The sequence below is a fragment of the Crotalus tigris genome, unplaced genomic scaffold (genome assembly GCF_016545835.1).
Source record: "Crotalus tigris isolate CLP2741 ecotype Arizona unplaced genomic scaffold, ASM1654583v1 scf7180000023636.1099087, whole genome shotgun sequence".
In the NCBI taxonomy this organism is placed as follows: domain Eukaryota; kingdom Metazoa; phylum Chordata; class Lepidosauria; order Squamata; family Viperidae; genus Crotalus; species Crotalus tigris.
The window spans coordinates 1014513-1034534 of NW_024100093.1; the positions used below are offsets into that span (position 1 = coordinate 1014513).

At 39.1% G+C, this 20022-nt stretch overlaps 1 protein-coding gene across 1 annotated transcript in view; it reads left to right on the forward strand.

Moving 5' to 3' along the window:
- The window catches only part of ELOVL5 (ELOVL fatty acid elongase 5), a 53669-nt gene that overhangs the window by 29458 nt on the left and 4189 nt on the right, over window positions 1-20022 (forward strand). The window contains exons 2-6 of the mRNA XM_039320331.1: window positions 4139-4204; window positions 6601-6788; window positions 12394-12471; window positions 17087-17258; window positions 18907-19031. Coding sequence (XP_039176265.1) covers window positions 4147-4204; window positions 6601-6788; window positions 12394-12471; window positions 17087-17258; window positions 18907-19031 — 621 coding nt within the window. The 5' untranslated portion in view covers window positions 4139-4146. The remainder of the gene's footprint in view (window positions 1-4138; window positions 4205-6600; window positions 6789-12393; window positions 12472-17086; window positions 17259-18906; window positions 19032-20022) is intronic.

A 20022-nucleotide genomic window follows, 5' to 3' on the forward strand; every position in this document is an offset into this window, starting at 1 on the left:
ATTCTCTGTCGTCCCCTTCTTCTATTGCCCTCAATCTTTCCCAGCATTAGGCCCTTTTCCAGTGAGTCCTTCTTTCTCATTAGGTGGCCAAAGTATTTGAGTTTCAACTTCAGGATCTGGCCTTCTAAAGAGCAGTCAGGGTTGATCTCTTCTAGGACTGACCGGTTTGAACGCCTTGCAGTCCAAGGGACTCGCGGGAGTCTTCTCCAGCACCCTAATTCAAAGGCCTCAATTCTTTTGCGCTCAGCCTTTCTTAGGGTCCAACTTTCACAGCCATACATTGCAACTGGATTTTCTTCTTAAAGATAGTTAAAATATGGATACAGATAGTCCTTGACTTAACCATTTGTTTAGCAACCATTCAAAGTTGTATATGGCACTGGAAAAGGTGACTTAAAACAGTTGCAGCATCCCCACGGCCCCGTGTTCAAATTTCAGGAAACAGGCAACCATCCTCTATTTATGATGGTTGAAGTGTCCTGGGTCATGTGAACACTATTTGTGACCTTCCCAGATAACATATGACAAGCAAAGTTAATGGGGGAAGCCAGACTTGCTTAATAACCATGTAGTTCATTTAATAACTGCAGCGATTCACTTAACAACCATGGCCAAAAAGGTCAAAAGATTGGATGAAATTCATATATATTATTTCAGGCTCATTAGCCTTCATCAGCTAGTCACACCCTTCAGGGGTTCGAACCTGGGCAGCTTGCATGTTAGGCAGCTGTATTACCCTTTTGAGCCATAAGTTCCCCCTCACTCCTGTCAGCAGAAACCAGGGAGGATATATATCTTTTTCGCTCCAATCTAGGAGCATGTTTTGCAGGCAGACGTCAAAATTTGTGGCTGGCAAAGAGTATAGTATAGTGGGAGACTAGTATAGCTATTTCAGGCTCATTAGTTAATTTTGAATTTATAATGTTCACAGTATGTGAGGTCTGCCTGCAAAACATGCTCCTAGATTGGAGGGAAACTTGCAGAACAGACTGATTTATATTTGGTAGACCGGGTGCCTCACCCAACAGATAAGATATATATATATATATATATATATATATATATATATATAATATATATATATATATATATATATATATATATACACACACACACACACACACACACACACACACACACACACACACACACATATATATACACATACAAAATCAACTTTACAGATACCTTAAAGCAATGGTCCCCAACCTTTTTGGCACCAAAGATTGATTTCGGGAAGACAATTTTTCCATGGACCGAGGTGGTGGTGGTGGTGGGAGCGCGCAAACTAGATCACTCACGTGTACAATTTTGCTTGCCCACTGCTCACTTCCAGCCCTGTGGCCCAGTTCCTAACAGGCCATGAACCATACATACATACATACATACATGCAGTAGATCTCTGTTAAAGATAATGTCTCTTCCAGTAAGGCTCATTGCTTCATGATTCCAGGAGTAGTGCCGTGCAACTTTATCAAAGTCATTTGACGCTGCCTTTTTTTAGTATTTTTTTTTTGTAGTTATCTTTTTTTCTTTTCAATGTAAGAAAAAACCCTATCATTACCTGGCAGTCTCCTGATCAAATACTAATCAGATCTGAGCCCAACCAGGATTAGCTGAGGGCTGCCACTTGCTAAGACAAATCTCTGTTATGTCCAAGAGAATGTATTAATGTTTGGATCAAAGACCACTTATGCACTCCGTTCTTCATTGAAAAGCATTCATTGGCTGTGTTCGCATGTCATGCCAAGTCATAATAAATTACTATTTACTCAACCTGGCTTTCTGGGTTTGCTCATAAACCAACTGTATGAGATCAGCTGTCAAAACGTGTTAAGCTAAAATACACTTAAGTATTGGTTCTGTTGGTGACACAAATACAGTATATCAAAGAATAATATTAATATCATTATTGGGAGAATTAAAGGAATATACATGTACATGTATATTTTTTCTTGATTTTTTTAAGGTTAAAATCTATAAAACAAAAGAAAAAGAAAAAAAGATATAAAAAGAGAAATTGGAAAGAAGAAAAAGAGAATGACAGATACAGATGAAATACAGATATTAGATGAAAAAAAGAGAAGAAAGAAGATATTTAAAGAAACAACAAGCACTGATCTCTCTTGCAGCACTTGCAAATACAGTGTTAGCTACCCAGAATCATAAACATGAGATGGGCAGTCATATAAATTGAACTAATAAATAAAGAAATACGTGGGAAGTATTTCCCAAGAAGAATTCAATTTCAGAATATTCTTAAAAAGAACCCTTGATCATATTTTACTCGTTCAATTCGACTATATTTCTTTTGCTTTTGTAGGCTGCTTGACAGTCAGAAAGCTTATAATAAATATTCAGGGTTATCACTAGTGGAAAGTATTTTTAATCCAGTGTATGATCCTGTTTGTGTATGATCCTGTTTTGCAAAGCAGAAATCCACCCAGGTAGCATCTGATGTTGGAAGGCTAATATGAAAACTGGCCACAAAGCTTTCCCACCATTAGGTGTTTCTGAGTTGTATTTTTGACCACTATGTTGCTTCCCTTCCCTGTTTACATAGTCATAAGAGGTAAGACTTAGCCAAAGTTAATTTGTCAAAGTCAGCTCCTCTCACTCAGTTGATGAGGCAGCTTTATATAAAGTCACAGATTGTTCTGCTGTGTTATAGTTCCAGAAGATCAAGCTGCTCCTAAGATTTGTATGAGAGTCCTCCGGTAATTTAAATACTGTAGTGTACTGTCCATTCACCAAAAAGAAAGAAAGAAAGAAAAAGGTCAGAATTATTTATAAAATGGAGAAGGGCAAACAGTTGGAAAAATATCTTGCTTAAAATTATTTTACTAAAATGTGACTAGTTAGAAAGCAGACTACACCTCTTTCATTTCAAGCTTTGACTTGTCAGTCGTGTGCTGGTGTTTGAAAGGAATAGAGATGGTTTCCCTCTTATTTATTTATTTAGTAAATTTTATGACAGCCTATCTCCTACACATGACTCTGGGCAGCGGACAAAAGAAATAGGAGCAAAATAAAACAGCCAATGATCAAAAACATAAATAATTTAAAACAGCATAGAAAAGCAGCCGAGAATGATCAAACTCCGCACAGACAGTACAACCAGACAACGGGCTCACCCAACTATTGTTGCATTAAAGTTTAATTGTGTTCAGCAATGTTGTGTTCAGAAACAGTGGTTTTACCAGCTTTTCTATACTTCACAATTGCCAGATTCGAAAATATCTTTGCCGAGACACATCACACTGTTAACTACCTATTTAAAACTCTTTTTTTTTTTTTTTTGCAAAGGAAGGCAACCTGGTCTTCTTCAGATTTTTTGGACTCCAACTCCCATGAGCTTCAGACATAGTAAATGCTCAGGAGTTATTTGTTATATAAAACATCAGGACATCATCAGTGCTGCCCACCCTTCAGCAAATATCATTGTAAGATTCATCAAATCTTTTTTAACCTTCCAAAGCAATTGAAGAGAATCCTTTGTAATTTCAGTGTACAGCTTAGTTAGAGCAGGTCTTAACTTTGTGCTGCTGTCAAGGGATATGCAGCAAGTACAGTTAGTACAGAAAATACAGCTACCTAATGCCAACTGTTCTCACATGTTTTAGAACAGTGGTTCTCAACCTGTGGGTCGGGACCCCATTTGGGGTCAAACGACCATTTCACGGGGGTCGCCAAACAACGCAGTCCGCCATTTTTCCCCCTTTTCCTTAGCTGTGCTACTCCCTTTTATTCTATTGGCTTTTGAAAGCCAATAGAATAGACTCTCTTGAATAGAGTCTAATTCTATTGGCTTTCAAAAGCCAATAGGAATTGTCCGGGCTGTCTCTGCCCTGCTGAGCCCGCCAAAAGTCCCATTCTGCAAACGGTTCTACACCAGTTGAGTAGTCCTCGACTTACGACTGGTTGAGTAGTCCTCGACTTACGACCGGTTGGGGGGTCGCGGCATTAAAAAGGTTGAGAACCACTGTTTTAGAAAGATAAGGAAAGACAACAAAAATATATGATGGCGGTTCCTATGAAACTGCATCAAATGTTCAGAATTATAGTTAAATCTTAACTGGGTCTCAATCAGAGATCTTTCATAGAAAAAAATAAATGTTTTTTTCCTCTTTCTTTCTAGGTGATACAATGGAATCACTGGATAAAACAATCAATAGCTACCTGGATGTTTGGCTTGGGCCAAGAGGTATGTAGCTTGCTTTCAAAGGTTTGAACTGTTAAGATCCAGACAGCACCTAGCCTCCGTCTGCTTCGGCTGCGACAGCTTCAGGCATGATTAGCTGGAGGGCTGTTTTCCTCTAGAGCAGTGTTTCCCAAACTTGACAATTTTAAGGCATGAGGACTTCAACTCCCAGAATTCCACAGCCAGCGTTGCTGGCTGTGGAATTTTGGGAGTTGAAGTCCACATGCCTTAAAATTGTCAAGTTTGGGAAACACTGCTCTAGAGCAGGCATGTCAAACTTGCGATGTCACATGACGTATTGTGACTTTTTCCCCATTGCCGGCAATGAGGTGGGCACGGTTTTGGCGTGACGCATTTGGCCCACGGGCCGGCAGTTTGACATGCCTGCTCTAAAGGTTTAGCCTTTCTCAGCTCTATAATCTTAAGAAAATAAACTTGATAGCTCCACCCATTTCTAAACCATAAGAAAATAAACTCCCCCTACAGGTAGTCCTCGACTTACAACCACAAGTGAGCCCAAAATATCTGTCGCTAAGTGAGACAGTTATTTTGGCCCCATTTTACAGCCTTTCTTGCCTTGTTATTAAGTGAACCATTGCAGTTTTTAAGTTAGTAACATGGTTGCAGTGTGAATCTGGCTTCCCAATTAACTTTGTTTGTCAGAAAGATGATCACATGATCCCAGGACACTGCAACCATCCTAAATATAAGCCAATTGACCAGCATCCAGATTTTGATCATGCAGATGCTACAATGGTTGCAAATGTGGAAAAATGGTCATAAGTCATTTTTTTTCAGTTCTGTTGTATCTTGGAAAGATCATGAATGGTTGTATGTCGAGGGCTATCGTACATCTTTCTCCGTTCTGGCATCTCTCAGTCAGACTGTAAACTCTTTCCTGTTGTAACCATCGGCGCAAGTAGATGGGACATTTAATAACAGAAAGCTGGTTTGGTGTAGGGGTTAAGATGCTAGCCTAGAAACTAGGAGACTGTGAGTTTAGTCCCACCTTAAGCATGAAAGCCATCTGAATGACTCTGAGCCAATCACCAGGAGATGGTGAATTCTAGTCCTGCCTTAGGCAGGAAAGCTTTCTGAGTGACTTTGGGCCAATCACTAGGATACAGTAAGTTCTAGTCCCGCCTTAGGCATAAAAGTTGTCTGAGTGACTCTTGGCCAGACCCTCTCTCTCAGGTCACCTGCCTCACACAGTTGGTATTGTAGGGAAAATAGGAGAAAGAAGTATTAGGCATGTTCCCCAGCTTTAGTTATTTATAAAAAATAATAAAGTTGAGATTAAAAATAATAGGGAAGAGAGGACAGCAAGGCATTTCTTCCTACACTGATTCAGTCTCTTGACTTTTACAAGTAGGGTAAAATAAGTACTTGTTGTTGCCTCTTAAATATACTTCATAGAATTCCTCAGATGTTTATTAGTCTTCATCTGTATCCAAAGCCAGCTCAAAGTTGGCTTAGCATAATTGGCACAACATTTATTCCAGGCATTTAGACTACTTATAAGATTAAAATTTAGTAGTGCCACATTCCACATTCCACACTGACGTTTGAGGTATTTGCATGGGAAGCAGCAGTCACTTAGATGGCTTTTATGCCGAAGGCGAAGCTAGAACTCACCATTTCCTGGTTTTTAGTCTGGCGACTTAACCACTAGATCAAACCGTCTCTCATTTGCTTAATTGTGCCATCCAATGAATGGGAATTAAGATGAAGCCCCAGTATTGTTAAATATGAATGGATGAAAGTTTTAAATTCTAACTCCTGGAACACCATTTTGAATGGAGGAGCTGAAACAGTTCTCCCCAAGAGAATTCAAAGCTGTTTGGAAAAAAATAATCTTTAATACCCATTATTTTGCTGCACTGCAGGCTCTTTTCATCAGTAAAACTGCAAGAACAGCAAATTAAACAGCAAGTCGGGCACTCTGTCTCATTTAAAGCCCCTCTTATTAAAAAACATGATCCCATAATAGGATGTGGGAGATAAATTTTAACTGAAAATGGAGAATTAAAAAAATAACAGGAGCTGCAGGTACTTTGAATCAGGATTCTAGAAACAAATATGAAAAGTGGCACATCAAGTGCTCCTTCGGGGAACAGCATTTTGTAAAGTAAAGAGAACATAATTAGTTGTACTTCCCTTAGCAACAGCACAGTTAAATTGGACCTCATATGAGAGGGAGAGTGCTGTTGCATAAATAAGAACAAAAGACTTCTAGTGTATTTACCAGCTATTATTCCTTCAGTTTCTATGACTGAAGCTTTCCTAAAGAGATGGGAGAGGGAGGTGTCGGAATCTGGAATGGGCAGCTATTTGCTAGGATTAAATCCCAGCTGCTGCAAAGTACGAACAATAGTAATAAAACTTGTTTTCTATTTCAGATCCCAGAGTAAAAGGATGGCTTCTCTTGACGAACTACAGACCTACCTTTATCTTCTCTGTCTTATATTTATTAATTATATGGCTAGGGCCAAAGTATATGCGGAACCGACAGCCGTTTTCATGCAGGAGAATTCTAGTGGTCTACAATATTGGACTTACTCTTCTGTCCTTCTATATGTTTTATGAGGTAAGAAAGAAAAAAAAAATATCCCTCTGTTTGGGAGCTCAGGCTTTGCAGAATGAGGATGATTTTTATTTAAGCCTGCAAGATCGGACAATTTATTGCTCTAGCATTTCTGTTTTGTCTTCTACAGGTAGTCCTCAACTTACCACAGTTCATTTAGTGAATATTTGAAATTACAATGGCGCTGAAAAAAGTGACTTATGACCGTTGCAACATCCCCGTGGTCATCTGATCAAAATTTGGATGCTTGGCAACTGAGTCATATTTATGATGGTTGCAGAGTCCCGTGGTCATGTGATCACCTTTTGTCACTTTCTGACAAAGTCAGTGGGATATCAGAGTTACTCAACAACTGTGTTACTAACTTAACAACTGAAGTGATTCACTTAACAACAAGAAGGTCGTAAAATGGGGCAAAATTCTCTGAACAACTTTCTCACTTAGCAACAGAAATTTTGGGCTCAATTGTGGTCATAAGTTGAGGACTATTTGTACTTCCCTAAAGATCATTTCCAATACTATATGCATAGCTCATTCCGTTAAGGACATATATCCTTAACCTACAACAAAAAGTGAGCTGGTTATTGTCTGAAAAAAAAAAAATAGGAAATTAGATCTAACCTTCTGCACGCCTCTAGCAACAAGGGGAAAAAAAGAGAACAGGAAGAAAGTTTGGACACACCTATTTTAATTAATTGCAAAATGCAACTGTAAGTTGCTTCAGTGAAAGAACTCTCATGGATTAGATTGGCATATCTTCTTAAATGCAGAGTTTTTTGAAAGAGTTCACATATTCAGTAATCAAGAGCAAGGTATGTCTATCACGTGATAAGAGAGCTAGCCATCAAAAAGTAATAAGACAGCACAAAAGTATTGCTAGAAAATGCATACCTTTTAAAATTTCTACTCTTTAAAATTAATATGAATATGTTAAATGTTCTGTTTAGAAAACTTACAGAAAATGGATTGATTACACGACATCAGGTTGCTGTTGACTCTTAGCAACCACATACAGATAGATAGTCCTTGACTGACCATTGACAATTCAAAGTTACAATTATACTGAAAAAATTGACATGATGATGATGATGATGATGATAATAATAATAATAATAATAATAATAATAATAATAATAATAATAATAATAATAATATTTGGAAGGGACCTTGGAGGTCATCAAGTCCAACCCCCTGCTCAGACAGGTAACCTGTACCATTTCGGACAAATGACTGTCCAGTTTCTTCTTAAAAACTTCCAGTGTTGGAGCATTCACCGCTTCTGGAGGCAGGTTGTTTCACTGGTTAATTGTTTTAACTGTCAGGAAGTTTCTCCTTAGCTCTAGGTTGCTTCTCTCCTTGATTACTTTTCATCCGTTGCTTCTTGTCCTGCCTTCAGGTGCTTTGGAGAATAGCTTGAGTCCCTCTTCTTTGTGGCAGCCCCTGAGATATTGTAACCCTCTTTGAAGTTACAACTGCTGCACCACTCCTGAGATCCTTGTGATTGCAATTTGGGCATTTGGTCACCACCTTGCATTTACAACAGTTGCAGTGTTCTGCATCACATGATCATAGCATGCTGGCTGTGGAATTCTGGGAGCTGAAGTCCCCACATTTTAAAGTTGCCAAGGTTGAGAAACATGTTCTAATGAAGCCAAGGTTGTCCCCAATCTGAACTCTGGAAGGAGGCTGTTCCATAGGACAGGGAATCAAAAAATACCATCCCCACGCCTCCACCAGTCTGTCTTCAAATGGAGTGTGAACCTGTCAGACATTACTTATATGTTTTGGACCATATGAGTATAAGCTCCATTCACAAACTATACCCCACATATAAATATGAGATCCACCTGCTCACAAGAAAGATAAAACCCCTTTCTCCGGCACTACATGCAGAGTGCACAAGCTTTCACCTGTGCATTTTTTTTTAAATTTCTAGAATTCAGATGGCTTCTTCAAATTAAACAGATACTATACATAAATTGCATGTTTGCCATACACTTGCAATATTTCAGGAAACTATATTTAATTTTGGCAGAACACTATCTCAGCATATCACCTTGTTTGTGTTATTTATTTTCTGTATATGATGAGGAACAAGGAAATGCAAAACAGTTCTATTTCAGGAGGAAGTTGCTAGTTTAAGTGTTATATGAGGTCAAGGAGGAAAGGTCAAACGAATTAAGATTGTCACATGTTACAAGTGATAATAGAAATTCACTGCATATAAAGTAGAGCTTTCTTTATGCTGACCATACAGATAACTCTCTTCTGAATGAATTATATTTAGCTCCTTAGTATGCCTCTGAAGTGCACTTTAAAACATGTCTGGCCCAGCTACATACATTTTTATGTTTCTAAGGCTACAAGATTTATTTGTCCTTCTTTATGCTGAAGTCCTAGGGCTTTGTTTATCCCCACAATATGCTTTTTATTTAGATACTTCAGTCTTGGAAGGTTCGTTTGTTCATCCTCTTTATTTGTATGTAGACCCCATGGACTCACCACTTTAAGAAGGCATGGCCCTGAAATGTTATTTATGAATATTTAAAGAAAATTATGTAGGGGATTTAAGCAGATAACAGGAAGGGGTCTCTTGCAGGATGGGTACACTTAGCAGCTGCTTGTGAAGTCCAGATTCAAAAATTTGCGTGGGTCTGGATATAAACAAATCAGAACTTGCATGCTATTCTGAGCATAGCTGGTATTTTTTACAGAGCAAACTTCAATATCCTCTGGTTATCCAAGAGTTTGTGGCATGCTCTAGTTTGTATTGGAATTCTAGGCCATTTTTCCTCCAACAAATAGGACGGAAAGTCCTTGATGTAGTCTCTACACCTGTTTATTTTGCTCTTAAATAATATCGAAATAGGAAGTCTATGTAAGATACTTTGGTTTTTCTCATATCTTTGGGGAAAGATAGCCCAAACCATAGGATAAATAAATTCTATAGCAGGGGTGTCAAACTGTCAGCCCATGGGTTAGTTGCATCATGCGGAGGCCACCCCCACTCTGGCTCCAGCAGTGCAAAAAAAAAGTCGCGATATATCGCAACACATCACGTGACATGGCGAGTTTGACACCCTATAGAAAATAAAGTGACTGGTTTCTACTAAGGCGAGATTTTATCTGAGAAACGGGATCGACACAAATAACAGTGTTTTTCTTGTTATCTGCAGTTTCAAAAGCTGTTTCTCAGTGCTGCTCCAAGAGTTGGGGAAAATAGAAGAGCTTAAAATGTCATCCTTCCTAAGGAAAGCTTTGCTTCTACTGTATATAGAAAAAAAGAACCTAGTAGGATTTTTCCATGCGATAATTGCTTTGTAAGAAAAAAAAAATCTCACAATCGGCAACAAAAAAGGGCCTATCAGAGAAATGTAACATTAAAATTCCATACAATTATGCAATTTATTTATTTAGGGGAGACAGTATTTCTTTTTCCACTTGGACATATTTGCTGTATCAGAAATAATGTTGAAGTGAGATAACGCCATTGGTCTTATGTGCTCTAGATCAAATACTTTGGCACTGAAATTGTTGCTGATTATTTCCCTTTTAACATCTTTATGAGTGATATCTTTTAACTTGTTTCTTAAAGGCAAGAATGATGTCAGAATATGTGTATGTTTGCTTATAAAATACAGTATATCTATATGCATGTCTGTCTGTCTACATAGCTACAGTATAACTATATAAATATCCCACTGTTCTTCCAGAGACCTATGGTAATCATTTAAGCAGTAGTCCTCAACTTACAACCACAATTGAGAGCCAGTTTGGTTTAGTAGTTAAAAGTCTAGGCTAAAAATCAAAAGTTCTAGTCCCACCTTAGCCATGAAAGCCATCTGGGTGATTTTGGGACAGTTACTGTCTCTCAGCCAAACCCATCTCCAAGGGTTGTTGCTGTGGAGAAAATAGGAGGAAGAAGGCGTATTAGATATGTTCGCTACCTTGACTTATTTACAAAAAAATAATAAAGGTGGGACAAAAAATGTAAAATAAAATTAAATAATTGATCACAGATTTGCAGTCCTACGTCGACTGTACCCATGTGACCAGAAATAAGCTTTTTCTGGGATGTTTGTTAACCAAAGCCTGCAGTCATTAAGAGAACCCTTTCATTTGACGGGTGTTTTTTGCCCATGTGAATGGGTAGTTTTTGAAAACTAGCAAAAAAAACCATTGCAAATTGCAGTCATATCAACGTAGAATGCAACAAGTCATAAAGGCCACCCATGCAAGATACAGTCATGGCTGCAAGAGTACACTGTGACCATTTATGTTGGCTGTTAGGGTGCTTTCGGGTCGTAACACACCCTTTCTGTAGCCATTGTAATTTTGAATGTTTGTAAAATGACCAGTCGTAAAACAAGGACTACTTATAGTCTTAAGACTTAATGAGGTCAGGTGATTCTAGGAGCATGATAGCTGTTTGGGATTTGAGCGTGGGGCTTCCCTGTCGTAGTCATGCAGTCTGACTTAAGTCCATAAGACAGGCTCCATGCAGCTCAAATCAAGTGGAACCGGCATGTGGCACCAGGTTTCACAAACTGTCAGCTATACCAGGGGTCCCCAACCCCCGGGCCGTTGTCTACTACCAGGCTGTGAGCTGTTCAGAACCGGTGTGCCCAAAAGAGCGGGCAAGTGCACATATCCACCTCCCTCCCTTGCAAATCAGCCAGGAAACCTAAAACAGAAGGTTAATGGGAGGCATAACAGAAGAATAGATTCTAATTCTGTTCAGAGATAAGAGAAACCGTATCACATTGACATACCAAATTGCTATGTTTGAAAAGGTGAGAATTAATTGTGGTGTGTTCCTATTTCTTCTTTGCTTTTGGTAAACCAGAATGTTGTAATCTTACACATTTTGAAAACCATCAGAAACTGTTTGACCACAGGCATCTGAAGCATAAAAAGACTTATGTATAAGAAATGGAATATTTTAATATTAAATGAGTTGAATATCCTAAAGCCTATTTAATTCTTAACCTTTGAGTGGGGATCGTCTTTGACCCCTTCCTCCGTGTAATATCAGAAGGTTTTTCTGAGCACCAGTTCAGACTTTGTCAGGATTATTTGCCCTTCCTTCAGCTGCTCTTCAGAGGGAAAAAGAAGGAGAAGGTGTGGCAGAAAAATAAAGGGTGAATCTCCCTGCTTTGCTGGTAGTCCTCAACTTACAACCACCACTGAGTCCCAAAATTTATGTTGATAAGCAAGACATTAGTTGTGAATTTTGCCCGATTTTATGACCTTTCTTGCCACAGTTGTTAAGTGAATCACTCAGTTGTTTAGTTAGTAACATGGTTGTTAAGTGAATCCGGCTACCCCATCGGAAGGTCACAAAAGGTTATCACAGGACCCCATCATAAATATGAACCAATTGCCAAGCGTCTGTATTTTGATCATAAGTCACTTTTTTCATTATAACTTACAACTTCAGTCACCAAAAGAACTGTTGTAAGTCGAGCAGTACCTGCATGGGGTAGGTCTACCCCCTCGTCCTTCTTTTTCTGGGTTGTCTTGGATATGATTTGGATTCTTTCAAGATTTGGTGGTATCACTTTGTAAGCGCCTGCTGTCTACTGACCAAATGTTTGTTTTGCACTAGCTGGTGACGGGCGTATGGGAAGGAGGATACAATTTCTTCTGCCAGGATACGCACAGTGGAGGTGAAGCTGATATGAAGGTAATGTCCCAAGCTGCCTCTGCTGCTTTATTTTATCTCTTGAAGAAGACAGTTCCTACAGATGTGAGCGTGCTTGCCTGGGAAGGGTGCTCTTCTAGCTCTGCCCTCCCAACTTCATGTTTTCCAAATGTGCTGAGAATCCACTCCTTCAATTCCAGCTAGCATGGCTGAAGTCTGCTTTATCTGAATCATCTGTCGGAAAAGGCGACTAAGCCTTTAATTTCAATTGCCTGCTAACGCCTTGCAAAAGGAAGCGACGCTTGTGCAAATCTCTCTAAATAAAGACCTGTCATAAGAGTTGGAAGACAAACATTGGCAGAAGGTGTATCTGGATTTCTTTTTTCATTGTTCGAGCTAGCAAGGGCTTACCAGTAATGTAACCCATAATAGGCCTTGAACAATAACTTGATCTCTCTTCCTTCAGCCAGGATGGTAGATGGGTGTGGCTCTTGCATGGGAAAGATTTACTAATATATCATGGCTTATTAATGTAGGAGAAGTAGGTAAAGTAGTCTGCAATAAAACTCACTTGGTTTGCTTTTATAAATTAACAGGGGAAAAAAAAAGTCAGAACTGGCTGCTTAAAGAGCAATATGACCTGGCTGGTACTACACTCTAAATCTACTGATTAATTTATTACTTTTTTTATTCAAAAATATACTGTATAAGTTTTTTAAAGAGTAATTTTACCTTTGAAGTGAATTTGTAATAGTAGTAGTAATAGTAGTAAATAGTAATGTTTATTATTAGTAAATGGCTTTAAGTACCCCAGTTTCCTAACAACCATACGAGTCCAGTTTGGATGGAAGGGCTTGATAGGTTATTTAGTATTTTAAGGCTGGGTGAGGAATGGAACCTGGGCCTTCCTGATAACAACACAAATAAATGTTTCACCTGCAAAAGTGTTTAGAGCAAAAACACCACCATTGGAACCATTTCTTTTGTCTTTCCTACAAGAAATAGGATATGGAATGTTTCTGATTACCCAGAAAGATTTTTGTTATAAGCAAAACTCTCTTAAACAGCAACTCTAAGTAAGTCTGCAGTTGAAAATAATAATCCTTTTTTAAAATGTAAAAATCCCTTCTTAAAATTTGCCTTTGCTCACAATAGACTGCCTGAACATAATACCATCCCTGAAAACCTGCAGGAGTGCATTAGAAATTCAAGTGTTACTCCTTCATTTTCAAGCTCTTGGGTTTCATAGTGCACTGCTGATAAAACACAGATATTTGCATGGAACGCTTCAAATGGAACAATACTTGGAACTAGTGGCAGGGCGTTAAATAGCAAAAAAATCTAATGAGTGAATTAATAACAGTTTGGCTGCATTGCAGAAATGGGGAATATATCCTAATTAATACCTCTGAAGTGTTGTCGACATGATTCGCTTTAGGAAAGATGCTTTTAACGCCCATCTTGCTCTCCTTTGGAATATGCTCTTCTGATTTCCACTTCTGATTTGTCTGTTTTGTAGATTAGTTGCTTGAAAGAAAATAGTCTTTCATATTTTGTAAGGTTTTTTTTTTTTTAAGGATGAAAAGATAGGTCAGAAAGTTTGAGCAACCCTCACTGAGTTTTTCTTGAGGACTGATGAACTTCCATTGGGAGCTCATGTATTCCATCCAGTCTTCCCCCCTGAATCCATTCCTTTCTAAAGTTCAAACTTGTTTTCTTCTTCTCCATTTAGTCTTGAATTTTTCTTAAATTGTAATTTGAAGCTGCTGTCTTGTTTGCAATTGCTATCATTAGTGTTTATCATTTTTTTCTACATGTCTCCTTGGCAGGGCTCTATTCTAAAAGTCAGACTAAAAATAATTGTAATAAGATACATTTTTAGACTTTCAATTTCAATAGCAATTCCAGGAATCAATAGACCAACCTCATCTATTTGAAACGTTTAGCCTTTATTTTGTGAGTTTTTAAAGTCTCCTTTAATCTGATATGGCATTTAGAAGAATCATTGATACGAGCCTAATGGTTCTTTGGAGGCTGTAGATAATCACGGAGTACTGCTATTTTTTTTAACCTCATTTTTAAAATGAGCACCTCAAAACAGGCTAAAATGGAACTTGGATATAAGCCATTATCTGCAATATTCAAATATGCACTTTCCCAGTTGTAATCTAATCAGCATCATGTGATCATTTCAGCAGACATTGTTTTGAAATTTCAGTACCATTATCCTTTTTTTAAAATGTGCAAAAACTCTATTTAGGAATTTTTAGATTGAGTCGCAGTCTGAATCCTGGTTTGCCAAATTTTTGCTTAGAGCCAGCACAATTTAGAGTCCTATAATCTGCTTAGAGCCAGAACAATTTAGAGTCCTATAATCTGTCCTCCCCATTTCTATTAAATACCTGGTGTCAGCAAAGGAGCCAGGCCTGTCAACCTCTCTTTTTCGTGTCGCACTAACAAAGAAGTATCAGTTCAGACCTTCTTCCCAAATTAAATTATTCACTACGAATTATCTGACTCATATAATTACATTTGAATTGAGCATCTTTATCCTGCCTTTTGTCCAGAGTATTGTATCATATGGGGGGGGGGGAGTATGTCAAATGATATTGAGAGTTGTAGTGTTCAAAAGGCAGTTTTGTGACTGAATAGGTTTTGGAACCCTCAGGTAACCAGCCACAATAATCTATCAGTGTGGCTCTAGGAGAATTGCATGCAAAAGGAATAAAAAGCTTTTCAAGACTCTGTAGTCGTGTACAGTTGACCTCTTAATCTGAGACTCTCCAATTGTTCGAGACTCAGTCCCATCCATTTCTTTCTTCTCATAGTCAGGTGTTGAAATGCTTCTCTTAAGTGGGGAAAATGAAATTGTGCAATCTTGAGAGCAGGGTGGTCATGGAATTTGTTTTTTAAAAAATTCTAAAACATTAAAATGAAGAAAGCTAGTGGTTAATTCTCTACTTTAGGTTATACCAGGTGCCTCTTATGTAGCAATAGATTTAATAACCCACAGAATATATGTATCTTAATTTTGTAAACATTAGAAAGAAATGAGCAAGCAATACACATCACAACCTACTGAAAGCTAGTAACAGTAATAAAAGGGATATCTCTTAAAATGCTAAAATTGCAAAATTCCCCAACAATTGAGCCTAAAACATTCATAATCCTGGCTAATGCCAGGGAAAAGAAATTAGTCTTGAGGCTTTCCCTAAAAGCTTGTACTGCATTCTTTATTTTGGGGTTTCAGCCAAAAAGACCTCTTTCCATCAGCTACCCATCATATTGTTGGAAGGGGGAGGGGGTCAGTCTGCTTGCCTAATTCTTGCTTTTGCAAATTCTTCAGTCTAATTATTCTTTGTCCTGTAACTTAGTTTTAATTGAGTCAGATATCAACATGGGCTACCAAAACAGGCTCGCTTGCTATATCATAATAAGCTTGCCCTATAGCCGTGGTGGCAAACCTATGGCACACGTGCCACAGTTGGCACGCAGAGCCCTCTCTGTGGGCACACGCGTCGTCGCCCCAGTCCTAGCCTTCAGCTGGGTTTTATAAAACCTTTTCGCTTTAGGCCTCTGCTGCCATGTGCAAAAAAAAAAAAGTTCAATTAATCCATCAATTTTAACTTCTCGCGGGATCTTGCGAAGTTGGAATTGATTGATTGAACTTTTTAGTCCCACCAAGTCTGCCATTACCATCGCAGCCATGCCCACCCAATGGGCCACACCCATCCAATGGGCCACGCCCACCCAGCACCCGATGATGCATAAGTGGGTTGTGGGTTGCAGTTTGGGCACTCAGTCTCTAAAAGCTTTGCCATCACTGCCCTATAGCTTGCTCAAAACCAGTTCTCTCCCTTCATAATCAGCCTTCCCCTGGTTCTCAGTCTCTCCAACCTGACAAAAGCTTAGGGAATACAATAGCCTTAACTCATGTTTGCTCAGATTGTTCAGGGATCTCTGTAGCAATGTGAGGATTAAACATTTCCCTTGGGAGTGTTGATGCACCTGAGCTACAGTTTCATAAGCATAACATTATAGTGTCTTCTACACTCACAGCTTCAGTTTTATACCTATAATCAAGTAGCTGCTTCAGACAGGCCCAAAGGGTTTGGACTGCACGGTAGAGCCACCTCTCTTTCTTTTGAGCAGGAAAGATTTAACACCTGGCTGTGAAATGGTCCTGTGTTTGCAAGCCCAGGACACTCCTGAATGAAGCCGTGGTCTAGCACAGGGTTTCAACCTTGACAGCCAGCGAATTCTGGGAGTTGAAGTCCACCGATCTTCAAGCTGTCAAGGTTGAGAAACGCTGCTCTAGCAGACAGTGGATGAGAAGGAGCACTTGATCCACTAGAGCAGAGGTCCCCAATCTTTTGGTCACCAGGGACCAGTTACATGGAGAGAGGTTTTTCCATGGACCAGAGGGGGCATGGTTTTGTGTGCTGCCTACATCCCGCGGATGGGGCTTTGCTTGCTGGTGCAGCCTGGTTGCTGGCATGCCGCGGCCCGGTACTGGTCCACGGACCGGGGGTTGGGGACCCCTGCACTAGGATCTTGCCCAGCTAGCACTTGCCTTTGAGGCAGAGAATATGCCCCGGAGTTTTATTTTACATGTCTTTGTGGATCAAAACATCTGAACTATTTCTCCTCTTACCAGATTATACGGGTCCTCTGGTGGTATTACTTCTCAAAGCTCATTGAATTTATGGATACTTTCTTCTTTATATTACGAAAAAATAACCACCAAATCACCATTCTTCATGTGTACCACCATACGACTATGTTGAATATTTGGTGGTTTGTTATGAACTGGGTGCCTTGTGGCCACTGTAAGTATTCTTGGGACTCTGGATGGGAGGTGATCTGTGTGTCTATGATATTGTATATACAGTGAAATCTAGAAGACTTTCCTTTTTAAAAAAAGATTACATGTGTACAGATAGTCCTTGACTTATGACCAGAATTGAGCCCGAAATTTCCGGTGTTAAACTAGACAGCTATTGAGTTTTGCCCCATGTTACGACCTTTCTTGCTGGAGTTCAGTGAATCACTGCAACTGTTAAATTAGTAACACGGTTGTTAAGTGGATCTGGCTTCCCCACTGACTTTGCTTGTCAAGAGGTCGGAAAATGTGATCATATGACTCCGGGACACTGCAACTGTCATAAATACATACCAGTTGCCCGGCACCCAAGTTTTGATCACGTGACCATGGAGATGCTACAACAGTCATAAGTGTGTAAAATAGTCATAAGTCACTTTTTTCAGTGCTGCTGTAACTTCAAACGGTCACTAAATGAAAGTTCATAAGTTGAGGACTATCTATATATGCCAACGATGCTTTTTCATGAGGCAACTGGACTTTCTTGTTTTTCTTTGAAGACGTTTCGCTTCTCATCCAAGAAGCTTCTTCAGCTCTGATTGGACGGTGGGGAAAATGAGAAGCTGAAGAACCTTCTTGGATGAGAAGTGAAATGTCTTCAAAGAAAAACAAGAAAGTCCAGCTGCCTCATGAAAAAGCATCTTTGGGATAACTATGATCTGGGTGGCTGAGAATCTCCATAGACATTTACCTATATATGGATTCTGTTAATTCACTAGATTGAAAGGGTTTTGTTTCTAATTGTTTATAAGGCTTATAATGATTCTCGTCGAAGCTGTGGTTAATTTGGTAAAACTTTTTTTATTCTCAGTCACCAGAGATGAGGCTGATTGATTAACTCCTTCACAGTTACCTTTTGTCCTTAATTGCTACTTTTTTGTCTTATTTTGTTTAGCTTTATATGTTGCCAGATGTTTGTCTCCTGCCAATTTGCACTGTGCTAGATGTTCTGAATTACCAATTGGAAATCGGTATCAAACTGTCCAAAACAATGCCGGGCAGAAACTATCAAAAAGCTTTTCCCTGCGGTAGCAGCTCTACATTAATGTCACACTTAACAGACATGCTATCAGTTATATGTTCATGCAGTGTGGAGGTTTCCATACTGTTAACATCAGATGCCCATAGCGCTTGCAGGAAATAACTTCATCTGTTTGCACCAATGAGAGAGATGAGGAAACGGTCACTGTGCATTCAAAGTTCATTCATCTTTGGTAGTAAATGCTTAGATGCAAAGTATGGTGTAAATAGATGCCTCTTCTATCTCCGTGGTTATGTAGATTGACTACTGATTGTAATAAATGTTGATGTGTATGGCTGAACTATGGCCTATAAACAAAGTCAGTGCAATTTGTAGCATTCCCTAGAAACCACACTCTTAAGTAGCTTTGGGAGAAATCTCTTATAATTAACAAGGTTACAACCGGTTCAAATTCAGAGATGACATTAAACCACCTTTCCTTAGTGTTTCCAGGTTTTAATTTTATTCTAATCTTGGATTAAGTTTTAAATGTTTGTAAAATATTAATTTTATAACTTATTTAGAGCGATAATTTTTTTCACTACATTTTCCCCTCTCTCCTTACAACCCATAGCGTATTTTGGTGCCACTCTTAACAGTTTTATTCATGTCCTCATGTATTCCTACTATGGACTATCTGTTATCCCATCTATGCGTCCATATCTCTGGTGGAAGAAATACATCACTCAGGGACAGCTGGTGAGTTGTAGTGAACTGTGGTTGCTTTTTTCAACAAATATAGGAGCAAGTTCTTTTTGGAAAGAACCAAACATTTATAAGTCTGTATGAGATCTTAACCCATATGGCCACGGGTCTTGTACGCTAACTAAAATTCCTGGTTTCTGATTGTAGTTCAAGCTGTTTGCCTTAACCCCAATCTTAGCTGTGGACTGTATTTGCACATTGTAATAAATGTTAACATATTCAAATTCATCATATAACCTGATAGCAGAGCTATGGGGACTCTTGTCCAAGAGAGGGAAAGTTCAGTAGACTGCCCTATTCTTTAATTTTCACAGCAATTTTTAGCAGGTGCAGAAGCTCCAGTAGATGTCCCACCCTTTAGTACAACTGAAGAGTTCCATTTGACATACAGGTAGTCCTCAACGTACGACCGCAATCAAGCCCAAACTTCTGCTGCTAAGTGAGACAGTTGTTAAGTGAGTTTGGCCCCATTTTACAACCTTTCTTGCCGCAGTTGTTAAGTTAGTAACACAATTGTAAAGTGAATCTGCCTTCCCCGTTGACTTTGCTTGTCGGAAGGTCGTGAAAGGTCATCACACGATCCTGCAACACTGCAACCATCATAAATTCATGTCAGTTGCCAAGGGTCTGGATTTTGATCACGTGACCATGGGGATCTGCAACGGTCATAAGTGTGAAAATGGTCATAAGTCCCTTTTTTCGGTGCCATTATAACTTCGAACGGTCACTAAACGAATGGCTGTAAGTTGAGGACTACCCGTACTGCAATAAGCACAGAGATCTTGATGAGGGCACTGTCAAGTGGGCCACTTTCAACATGTTCACTGTTTCTGGCCTGTTGGAGGAACTGTGACCAGCCAACTTGTTGGTCAAACATTGCCATGCTAATCTCACTCTTGAAGGCAGTTGCTCAGCTTCTTTCCAGTTTCTGTAGCAATTTTGAAACGATACCTTGAGACTCATGACAAGCTATCTTTAAGCACTG